Source organism: Lutjanus erythropterus, chromosome 7 (assembly GCF_056507025.1).
Source record: "Lutjanus erythropterus isolate fLutEry1 chromosome 7, fLutEry1.hap2, whole genome shotgun sequence".
Classification (NCBI taxonomy): Eukaryota; Metazoa; Chordata; class Actinopteri; order Lutjaniformes; family Lutjanidae; genus Lutjanus; species Lutjanus erythropterus.
The window spans coordinates 12,762,149-12,774,196 of record NC_139323.1 but is presented as its reverse complement, the minus strand read 5'-3'; the positions used below and the strand labels follow the sequence as shown (position 1 = coordinate 12,774,196).

The window sequence follows — 12,048 nt, the reverse complement described above, 5'->3', positions numbered from 1 at the left end:
AACCAGTTGATATAAGACTGTATTTATGATTCCCTGTAATTCCTTAATTCCTCCTGGAAGAACCTTAGTCGAGTCGGGGAATTCCAACAAATGATTCAAATCTTGGACGGTTTGGGTTCAGCCCTAAATTTAAGTTGTTGAAACCTGCAGACAGCCTGTACAAACACACAGCGATTACAGACCACATAGTCAGTGATTACAGATCCACAGGTGAGATTTCTTTTGCTCTTCCCAGTTCTGGCTCTCATGTAAATAGTATACACCTGGCTGTTAGGACAAAATGTAATAAATCAACCCTGGTTGAGAGGTTTATGGGATTCAGGACAATTCTAACGCAAGAGGGACTGAATTGCAGTACTTTGTACTTTCTTATATCTGTACTTATTTCTTTTTCTGACAATTTATTACTTTTACTCGCTACATTTTACCACAAATATGTGTACTTTCTACTCCTTACGTTTTCATACGAGGCTCATTAGCTTAATTTCTAATCCAAAAATGAAAACAGTGTCAAAAGACTTAACAAGATAACAGTGGAGTAAAAGATGTAATAAGATGAAAACGATGTAACAATACATAAGACAAAAATGACCGTGTGTAAAAAGTTATGTAACAATGAAAATAATGTAACTATGAAAATTATGTAAAAAATGTAGCAAGACAAAATAACAAAAAATGTAACAACACGAAAACAACATAAAAGACGATGTAACAAGATGAACCAGACAGACGGAGACTCGACCATGGAGAAGAGATGAGGTTCACTTAACTTGGCACAGAAACAGCCGGTGGAAATGTCCATCAGAGTGCAGTTTCTTACTGTTATATTTTGAGTGCATTTCAGAGCCTGTACTTTTACATACATTACATTTTTACTAGAGTAAAAAAGTTGAATCAGTGAGTCTTTTTTACACAAATATCTGTAGTTCTACTTGAGTAAAGGATGTGTGTACTTTTGCCACACAAATGTAGAACGTAGGAACTAAGAAAAACAACACAGACTTGTTACGTAAGATCCACAGTTTACCCCACATTCAGCTCCTAACACATGTTGGACACTGTTGCTCTCATTATTTGTCTCTCCCCGATGTCACATGGTGCCTCCCTGACTTCACCTATTTCATTTAATCACTTGACCTGGGAGGTAGGTCATGTGCTCACAGTATGGCATAAAAATCTAAATTAAAAATGTCAGATGGAAGGGATCACATGGGGGAAAAATGTGTGAGCATGTGGATCGTTGAGTGTTTTGCATATTATTTCCATTTATATACCCAGTCATATTTTTAAGTCACATCATTCTACAAACAAGAAACAAAGACGAGTTATTAAGGTATGACATCCTCCAGTATTGAAATGAATGCTCATAACAGGTTTGTGACTGAAACACACGTACATTATCACAGAGGTAACTGAAGCAAGGTGGGTCTGACAGTTTATCAAAACTGACCAGGGACTGTTGTAACTGTGCACTTGGAGTCTGTTGCTCATAAGTGGGCGGGTACAGACTTAGACAAACATTATTTAGCATTGAGACAAGTATCATGTTCCTACTTCCCTCTCCCAGTATCCCCTTGCTTTCCCCTACTCTTTTCAAATACATCACAGGAAGTCTTTTTTGACAGAAACACTGTAAATCTTTGTTTTGGAGGTTAAGAGGGGAAGTTAATGCCTCCTTTATCTGTACACTGGAAACATAAAACATTCTAACCCTGCAGTAATGTTTTTCTTTGCAGGGACGGCCGTCTGCAGGGATAGATAATAATATTTTTAAGCGGCAGCCTCACAGGCTACCAAGCTCCTAAATTTAGTGTAGTGACAGCCCAAATATAAACTTATGTAAAAGCAAAACAGAAGAGGCAATTTAATACTACATAACAAAGCCCTCATTAACAGTGACTTTTCCTGTTTAGTGTGATATGGTGTTTTTTGAGGGCAACGCTTCCAATGAAAAATTAGCTAGATTTCTAGGCTAGGTAGGGAAACTTGTGACACATACCTCTGTATATCACATCCTTGTCAGTTGATTTCACCACACACTGCACAACTGACCCATGGTTCTGATCCGTCCTTCGCACGGCTACAAGCCACACCAGCAGCATTTCAGAAGCATTTCAGCAGCGGAGCATTTTGCCCACCTGATTGTGTTTATTTTGCTCAGATTTTGTTTATTAGGTGCTCTTTCCTTGCTCTATGTGCTTCTACCATGGATAAGCAGGGTACATGGTTAAATAGTTTCTTTTCTGTCTTTATGATCATGAATCTGAACGGGGTCTTTTATTTTGAAAATTAACCACATTCTCCCTGTCTTTTCTGTGTCTGACTTCCTGCCCGTTCGATCTGCTCTGTTTTAAGTGACGCAACATCTGTCAAAAATAGATTCAAGTTTGGGTATGTTTAGGCAACAAAACTACATGGGTAGGTTTAGAATAAGATCATGTTTGGAGTTACACTAAGAATGTTGCATTACATAGGTCATAAGACTTCACTGAGGCAACATAGAATGTTATATACCTTAAAACTATTTAATAATAATACAAATTCTGGTTTCTTGGGTGAAAATCTTGTTATGAATTGAGCCATTAATCCACCTCACCTCCTCCAGATGTGGACATTCTCCCTTTTTATATGACACTGAAAGCCTGGTGCGTTTCATACAGGCAAGGATGGATTTACATTGAAGTCCCTTGAAAGCTCAGTGTGTCTGTTGCAGTCTTTTATTTGACAAGTTTGGAATCAACACAGGCTGGAATATTTGGTTTTGTTACAGACCATCGGGTCTAACCAGACACACCAGATAGTTTGTTACACAGAACCATGTGAGAAGTTACCTTTAGAGACCGTTTGGAAAAGGGTAGGCACTTTGAAAAAAAAAAAAAAAAAACACTTGGCAGGTTGGGAGAAGAGCAAAAACATCAAGAAAAGCCTTCAGTGCCATTCTTTGCTCTTCCATCAATGAGGAAATACTCTCCACTTCTATAGCTGGTATACTGATTGGCTGCACTATTTTCGGTGCGGACACAAACTGATAACTTCAAGCCTTGCATGATTGCGTGATCTTGTAAATCCAGCTGCCTTGCAAGGTAACATCAAAGCATGGTTAATATCAAACCCTGAGGAGAAAATGAACAAAATCTAGCTGGGTTCACATTTCTTTTATATGTGGATTCTCTTACAGAACATGTACTATTTTTCATATATAAGAGATGGTGGATTACATCTTTTTCCTCCTGTTCAGCTATTATATATAGATAAACATGGACAAGGTGCTCACCACAAAAAAATGTAGAAATGTATTTTTAATGACAAATGTATTCAAAGGTTTCTTGTTTACTTGCAGTCATATATTCACTACATCAGAGCTTTATTGCTTCAACATCAGCCATTAATCTCAGTTCTTTGGTCTGCAGGAAGCTGCTCCGTCTTCATCGACATTTGGGCTATGCCATTGAAAGCAACTTGTGAATTATTAGATTACATTTTCCCAGTCAATAACCATGCTGTTGGATACACTCATATCCTTTCCTCAAGTAAAAAAAAGGTGACATCAGCAAGTCATTTTTAAAAAAATTCTAAATACCAAAGAAACCCTTAACAAGATTCTTTCATCGGTGGGTTTGACAGCAAGCTGTGTTTTCACATGTTGACCAGGCCAAAATCATTTTCTGTTACCCCAAAAGACATTTATGTGAATGGAAAAATCAATGTGTGATAATTAATGGGTCTTTTACAGGAGTTAATGCTTCGAGGAAGTTAAATTAGAGATTTGGTTTCAGTGTGTAAACCATTAGAGCCTGTAAGAGTGGTCTGTGGTGCTCACTTTATGAGAAATGACTCTGGACGACATTACAGGGCTGAAAGAACGAGATATTCAGGCTTGAGTTTGTGTTTCATACCTGAATTGTGTACTGCCAGTGTGTGATTGTGAGGTAAGCACTACACACAATGAAAACAGGAACATGTTATTTCAAAGTCACCCATAATCAAACATGAGCAGTCAAAATTTTCCTGAACAATAAATACAAGATGTCTAAACAGCAGTTTCTGCCAAATGACACGTGATGTTGCATGCGCCTGTCACATGTTATTTTGGCTACAGTTTTTGGGAGTTTGATTGATTACCTGTTTCTTAAGAATGCATATCAGATTTCAGGACATTTGTTAAATGGCCCCAGGTTAACAATGCCACAGGAGAGAAGTGTTTGTGTTCTCTTGATGAACTAGTAGACCAAATATTGTGACATTTATCACGCAGTGTTTTGGGTTTTTATTTTGGTTCAGACCATACCCGCAGCCAAAGTCATTTGCATGTGAAGAAAATGGGAAAGAACATATTTTTAAAGGGATAGTTTGGATTATTTGAAGTGCGGGTTGTATGAGGTTCTCATCCATGGCAGGGGAGCTAAGCAATCAACTGTTTTGGACAGGTTCAGCAAGAAAAGGCATTTTAGCCACTTAAAATTAACCTAAAAAAATCAATATCACTTTAAGTGTTATATTTAGAGCTGCTTTAATTTGCCATCAGACAAACCAAACTCCATAGGCAAAATCAGTCATTTTTCCTCACAGGACATGAGAGTTGCTGGTCGGCCACTGCCTTGACCTGTTAGTTTGTTGTGACTTGTGTGACTTTGGTGTTTTAAAAGGTTAGTTCTGAGTCACCAAAGTCACACAATAACAACAACGTAAAATTACAGAGTTCGCCTGTGGAGTTTGTTTTGTTTTGGTGAGACCGACGTGGGTAAGGTCATTAAATAGTTGATTGTTGATTCTCATTCCCAAAACACCAGGATTTAACAACCTGTAAATAAGACCAAACAATCAACCATCTTTCTCCACTATCGCTAACTTAAATCTAATAGCTTTTAAAGGGGCACTGCACCAATTTTACACATTAAGGTCTGTTTACTCAGCCACCTAACGTCTAGTGACATCTAGCTGGCTCAGGAGGGAGCTCTCAAAAGCCTGTAAAAATTACCTTAATGATGTCATTAGGATTATCTATAGTTACACACTTCAAATATTTGATAGAAGTTCTGTATTATAAACTGATGAGCATGGAGAGGTTCATCCACAGTGAGTACTAAAAGTCAGGATATCTTGATTTATTAATTCTTTTTTATATCAATCTCTGACAAGTAGGGTTGGGGCAATTCATTGATGTAACTGATACATCATTATGCATAAGATACATTGATGTGTGAACTGCTACAAATGGTCAAAGCATGGATTTACTTGGAGAACAAGATGCAGCCCATAAACAATGTTTAAAAAACATCTTAAGAATAATCCATAAATACATCATTAGTCTAAATCTAAGTCATAAGATCAGTGCATTCTGCCAATAAATCCCTGTAAATCGAACCCACAGAGCCTTAATTATCCTGCTCACATCAGGAGGAACAATTGTTTGGTGCAACGATAGCTGAAAAATTCCCATAATTGTCCAAACTTTTATGCAACTAGTTAGACCACTCAAAAGACATGATGAATCAAAAATCTTGTAACATTTGGCACAAACACTATGAAAGTATGTCCATGAATCTTTTGGAGCGAAAACAGGAAACTCTAACATCATATGACGGGATAAACAGAAACAGAACATTAAAAATCCAATTTGTTTGTACTGAATTTTTCCTAAAAATTCACCCAAACTGGATACCAGTGTTTGATTTATTACAATAGGATGAAAACCATTATGGGCAATTAAAGGAATTACTTACGTGATATATCTTTCAATTTAAAAAAAAAAATGGAACTGCTAATTGTCAACATAATGCACCATCATAAAGTAATCTTCAAGGCGTGCATGTTTGACAGTCAGTGGAAAACTAGGCCAACTCTGGAAGCCTGTGAGTGCCTACCAGTGTTCAAAAAAACTGTCATGTGTGTTATCAGGAGGCGGCAAAACACAAAAGGGTCGTTATGTGTTCTTCTCGTTTCATTTAGGAGAAAAAATAACTGTACCACCACTTCATAATAGAGTACCCTCAGACATGATTTAAAAATATTAATAATTAGTTTATTAATTAGATTGTAAACACTTTATAAATCATTAATAAGCAAGTTATAATCGTTTCCATATGTGGGCTCACTATTTGGCAGTTACTATTCATGTTACAAATCAATTACTAACATTTATAATTGGCAAAATGCAGCTTTATTTTGAAATGTGAAATGGTTCATGTTAAAAAGGTCAATGCAAACAAAATGGCAAAGCTGAAGTGATGAATATGAACCTAGTAATTTTATATGTTAATTTGTGGCAAATTAAATGTTTTGTCGATTAAGATCTGCTGACAGTGGTTAAATGCTGTGAACTTATTAATAAATATCTGAATAACCTGACAGGTATAAATGCTGCTGATGAGCAATGAGATTATGACGCTTAAAGCTACTACATGGAGTTTTCAACTGGCTAAGAAAGAGTCTCAGTTTAATAGTCATCCCTCCATATGACCTACATAAGCAAACTGGACCATCAGCGAGAAGATTGTCCATTTCTGTATAGTTTTTCTTAATGCCTGCCTTAATGCCACCTGGCCAGATGCTCCTTGAGATAGCCAGAATAGTGCATGCTTATATTTTCCCAAGCAAAGATAAGTTAACCAGTGGTAAAAGTAGGAGATTTTTCTTTGGATCATTTTATTTTTGATGTTATATTTTGTAGTTAGATAGAACTTTAATATTTCGTTGATTTAGGAGGTTTCTCTGGACAAAAGCAGTAGTGTTTCCACGTCAAAATCACAAAATATGTCAAACTGTCATATTGTAACTGGCTAATGTACTACTCACTGTAACTTTTCCTGGGAAGAAGCAAGTCCAGCTGATTTTATCTGATTTCAAGAAGACTGGGACCCAGTGGCAGTCATTAAGAATAACAATGAAGAAACAACCAGTCTACTCTGGATGATGTCGTTAGTTTGTACAGGTCATATAGAGGCATCAATGTAAGATTTAGACTGTTTCATAAACAGTTAAAAACTCTTTGTAGTAGCTTTAAAAGTACAGATAAATATGGGCTTAGTATTTGGCAAGCATCAGGTCATTATTGTCCTTTTTACTGCATATGTTGTAACACCTTATTAATGATTTATAAAATACTTCATGACCTAATTTATAACTTAAATATAAACTATAAATTATATAAAAGGGTGATCCTATTGTAAACTGGTAATCAATAAATAAAATAAAATGGAAAAACGAGAAACTTAAATGTGTTTTCAGTGGTGGGTGTAAGTGTCAGGGTTATTCTTGAACCTGAAAATCGGTGCGCGCTTGATGCAAAGATATAGAGCAGTTCTTGTTCCTGTGTAATTCCTCGGAACAGATGAAACAGATATGTAAAAACTTGGCTTAGTGTATCTTTAACTTCTATCAAACGGTCTTTCCGCTTGATTTTATTGTTGGAAAGCAGACAACAGGTCCCAGCCACCTCCTCCTCCCTCCCTCTGTGTGTGTGTGTGTGTGTGCGTGTGTGTGTGTGAGAGAGAGACAGAGAGAGAGAGAGAGAGAGAGAGAGAGAGAGAGAGAGAGAGAGAGAGAGAGAGTTAATAGGCTCCTCCACCACTGGCTCCTATACGAACATGTTGTTGACGCTCCAGTCAGAACTGTCAGAGATACCTGGTCGGGCTGCACCGTCCCCTCTGGCGCGCTCCAGGAGAACAGCATGTTTGCAGATTGGCGACGACTGCTGCTGTTGCGAGCTGCACTGAGCATCTGTGCCTTTAAAGACTTGTAAGTGCGCCTCTATCAGAGCCCGCAGTCAACTTCCCTCAACTCCGACGCGCTTCTCGGCGAGTAGAGTAGAGTACAGCTACCTTCACCGCGCAGGCACTGGCTCACCTTCACAGCTAGACCCATGGAATAATAACTATGGAATACCACTGGATACTGCTGTCTGTCTTTTTACAGTTAACCTTCCATCCAGGTAAGACATTTTGCGCTTGATGCGCCTTGCAGTTTACGCACGCAACTTGTTGCTGTTCACTTTCGGGGAGCGAAATGGGTTGATTATCTTTTAGCGACTGCAGTTTTTTTTTCTCCCTTTTGCCCAGTAAGATAAAGATAACCCACATTATGGTAAAACTGAACTGTTCCGCGTTGCCTTTCTGGTGCATTTTCCCACACTTTTCTTTGTTGTGGGAAGTGGTGCACCGAGAGGTGCCGATAAGGCAACCTGAAGTCACTGAAACCTGATGAGGAAAGTGGAGACTGGCTCATGATCTGGATGCGAGCGCGCTGCTTGAATAATGAATGTTTTATTCTGGGAACAGAACAAGAAGTTAATCAAACAGTGGGGGCAGCGCAGGATGCTGAATAATAGACATGAGAGATTTTTTTTAATCATGTTCTGCTTGATGGAGACGGCAGGTTCATGCGGTTTTGCTACGAACCGTCTTTATGTAAATATATTCGCTATTCCTTGGAAGCATGCAAACGAGCTGCTGGTACATATCCAGAAGTGGTTATCGTGCTTATGTAATGTCTCACTTGTTGGATAAATATTGTCACATGTGTAACTGTAACACTAAAAACAGTTTCTCCCGCCGCAGTCTGCTTTGGCTTGTTGTGCTTCGTGCTGGGGATGGATCTTTGAAAACACATTGCAACTATTAAGGCTTGGCATCATTTTCACAGTCTAAACTGTAGAGGTCAAGGTCCATAAACACTTAATTATGTTTTTACTGCCTTTTACCCGAATATGTCGTTTTGGTATGTTATTTTATTGGAGGCGTTTTATTTTATACGTCAAATTAAACGAGAGTCCAGAACTCAAAGTCTACTTTTTTTTTTATCTTGTCAGGAAAACGGACTTTGGGATTTCCCCACAGATAGCGCTCATTTATCTATGAAAAGAGGGCTGGCAAGCCGCACACGCAGGTGTTGCTGTTTAACTTTGCGCATCTGCGAAGCTCAAGCAGCGCGGGGCGGCGTCAGGTGGACTGTTTTCTGGCCTTATTTCCATCTGATCGACAGCTTGGAAGTTTATGATGCGCTCATGGGACGTCGTTGTTGTTCACGCTGTGTTGATATGATCAGGGAATTTGAATGACTGCCACATCTCCAGGCAGTGTGCACAGGCTTGTCTGTCATGTGATACAATATGGCACGCCATGAAGTTTGGCCCGTTTACACAGGGCAGGTTACAGATTTAATTAACTTTTACCTTGTTTTCTTCCGCTCAATCATGATTTAATACATAGAGAATTATATAATTAAAGCGGTTACTAGGAATGTTAACTGATAGTGGAAAAAGTCTCCGTTTATAATTGATGCTTCAGTACAACCCACATAATCAAAAGAGACCATCCGGGAGAGCACTGGCTATGTTTCTATAATTTCTCTTAATTCCTGCCACGGGTCGGAGTCTGGTTGAAATCAGATGAAACTGTATTTTTATTTCCACAGGCAAAGTTGTTCTTTTGTCGGTTAAAACGAAGCAGGATGAGATTTTACTTTAGATAATGTTTAATTTGACATTATATTTTGTGGTTATTGGGGGGGGAATGCCGGGCTTTTGTCCACAGGAGCCTCGAAAATCAATTACATACGGAAGTTTCCTGTAGTAGCTTTAAATCTATTAAAGGCAGAATGAGAAAAGAAGAAATTCAGGCAGAGGGCAGGGTCTCTGCAGATACAACCACCACCACACACTTCTAGTGGGTCATAAGTGATGATTGTGAGGCAGTATGTTTATATGAGCCTGTATATTGTTTTTTTAAGAAAAATGTTACATATTACACCTTTAAATTACAGTTTACACAGAAAACCAGTAGTGCTGCTCTTTTTATCTCACCTCTGCCATGCTGATTACCAAATCTTTACGTTAAATTCCACATTTGTTAGCCAAATATTTATGCTCAGACACAGAGGCTCTGCAAACACACAGGTCATTAGCATTATAACAGTCTGTCTCTAAACAGACACATCTTTGTAGAATGATACATGGCTGTTTGCTGTTCTGTGATTCAGTGAATTTAAGCTTTTCAGATGAGTCTGTCATTCCACCACACCCACTCCCTGTTGTCTCCCCTTTCATGATCCACAGAAAGAAGGGCTGAGCCAAATATCGATGTTTTATCAATATTGCGATATGAGACTAGAAATCATTTTAGATTTTGGATGTCGTTATATTGTGGGATGGTGTAAGCATTGTCTTTAAAGGCTGCATTACAGTGAAGTGATGTGATTTTTTGAACTTACCAGACGGTTCCAGCTGTTCTATTACTCACCTTTTAACCACCTAGTCAGATTATTTATCAAAAATGTCATTGTATTAATATTTTGTGAGACCACCTGCAGTACTGTAATATCGATAGGGGTATATGGTCAAAAAAGTTGTGATATTTGATTTTTGTCCGTATTGTCCAGCCCTATTTTATACTGATGGATCATTTAATCTACAGCAGTGCAACATATTTTGTACAAGATCATCATCATGTTTGCACTGTTTTAGAATTTATGGCTAAGAAAATGTGCATATTGAGTCTATATTGAGATATGTAATCTACATTAAGGGTACAACTAGTGATTATTTTCACTGTCAATTAATCTGTCAGATATTTTCTTTATTAATCAATAATTGTTTGGTTTATAAAATGGTAGAAAATGTTGATCGCTCTTCCGCAAAGCCAAACGTGACATGCTCAAATGTTTTGTTTTGTCCACAACTCAGAGACATTCAGTTTACTGTCATAGATGGTGATTAATTTTAGTTGATCACTAATGGATTTATGGTTGTAGCTCTAATTATATCTACATTACTGATGATGGCTTAATTGAGAACTTATGGTATGATACTTTAGAATTAGAATTAAGTATATTTAGATATATATTGTATATTCTAGATTATCTTAAAAATATCAAGATAAGCTATATCACCCAGCCCTGTTATCAAATGTATTTTTTTATTGTGTCAAAAGAGACGTGGAATGGTAGAGGGTGCAGCCTCAGTCCTGTAGTGTTTATCACAAGTGGCTTCAATAGAACATGTAGAGGTTGAGTGCCCTCACCCTGCTGATGTTTTTTTAGGGAACAAAACAATCATTACTCATTCACTTTCCCCACCTGTTTTCAGTTGGTGCAGCAGATTAAATATGTGTGGAAGCGCCTCCTTTTGTAGAAAGCATTGACCCTCTCACTCCACAGTGCAGTCATAACCAGCTCGTGTCATGCTACGCACATCTGTCCTATTTTATACCGTAACGGAACATTTCTAAGAAATTTCACAGTTACTTGCATGCAATATCATTTGATTTCCTTTGGTGATTACAGATTTCTGTTCACATGTCAGGAGGTTGAGCTTTCAATCCCCGCTGTGACACCAAGCCTCTTTGCTTGCATTATGATGACGGTCAGAATTCAACGGCTCAGTCCGTCATTTCCTAAATAATCTATAATACAGGTATAGTCACATACATTGTTCAAGGGATAGTTCAGATTATTTAATGTGGGTTGTATGTGGTACTGTTTGATAATCAGTGTATTAGCTACAGTAGATGCTGGTCAGTATGCCCCCAGTTTGGAGAAGCAGAGAGGGACACCAGCACGGAGCTAAGCATTGGACTGCTGTGGACAGGGTTAGCAATAAAAGGTATTTTAGCCACTCAAAAGAAGTCCACTTGAAAAATTCAGGATCAGTTTAAGTGTACACTATATTTAGAAAGTTTTCACCACTTAAATGTAATTTTTCTGATGGGAAAGCACTGTTATATATGCCAAATATCACTCTCTCCAAACCAACCAAACTCCTTTTGAGAAATAAGTGATTTTTACAGTGCAGAACATGGGAGTTCCTTGTCTGCCGCCACCTTGCTTTGTTAGTTTGCTTGTGTTATTGTGTTTTAAAAGGATGGTTTGGATTCAATTAAGCCACACAATCGCACAGACAAATTAACAACTCGAGGAAGTAGTAGACCAGCAACTCCCATCTTGTGTGATTTAAAATAACTGTTTACTCCTATGGAGTTTGGTTGGTTTGGAGAAAGCAATATTTGGTTTATATAACAGTGGTTTCCCATCAAAAAAGGCTGTGTGACAGCAAAG

The 12,048-nt window shown here is 38.0% G+C and overlaps 1 protein-coding gene across 2 annotated transcripts in view; it reads left to right on the top strand.

The window, feature by feature from the left end:
- The first annotated feature begins 7,599 nt into the window (after window positions 1-7,599).
- Window positions 7,600-12,048, top strand: part of kita (KIT proto-oncogene, receptor tyrosine kinase a) — a 29,348-nt gene continuing 24,899 nt past the window's right edge. For both annotated transcript variants that reach the window (XM_084722779.1, XM_084722778.1), the window contains exon 1: window positions 7,600-7,930. In XM_084722779.1, coding sequence (XP_084578905.1) covers window positions 7,876-7,930 — 55 coding nt within the window. In that variant the 5' untranslated portion in view covers window positions 7,600-7,875. The remainder of the gene's footprint in view (window positions 7,931-12,048) is intronic.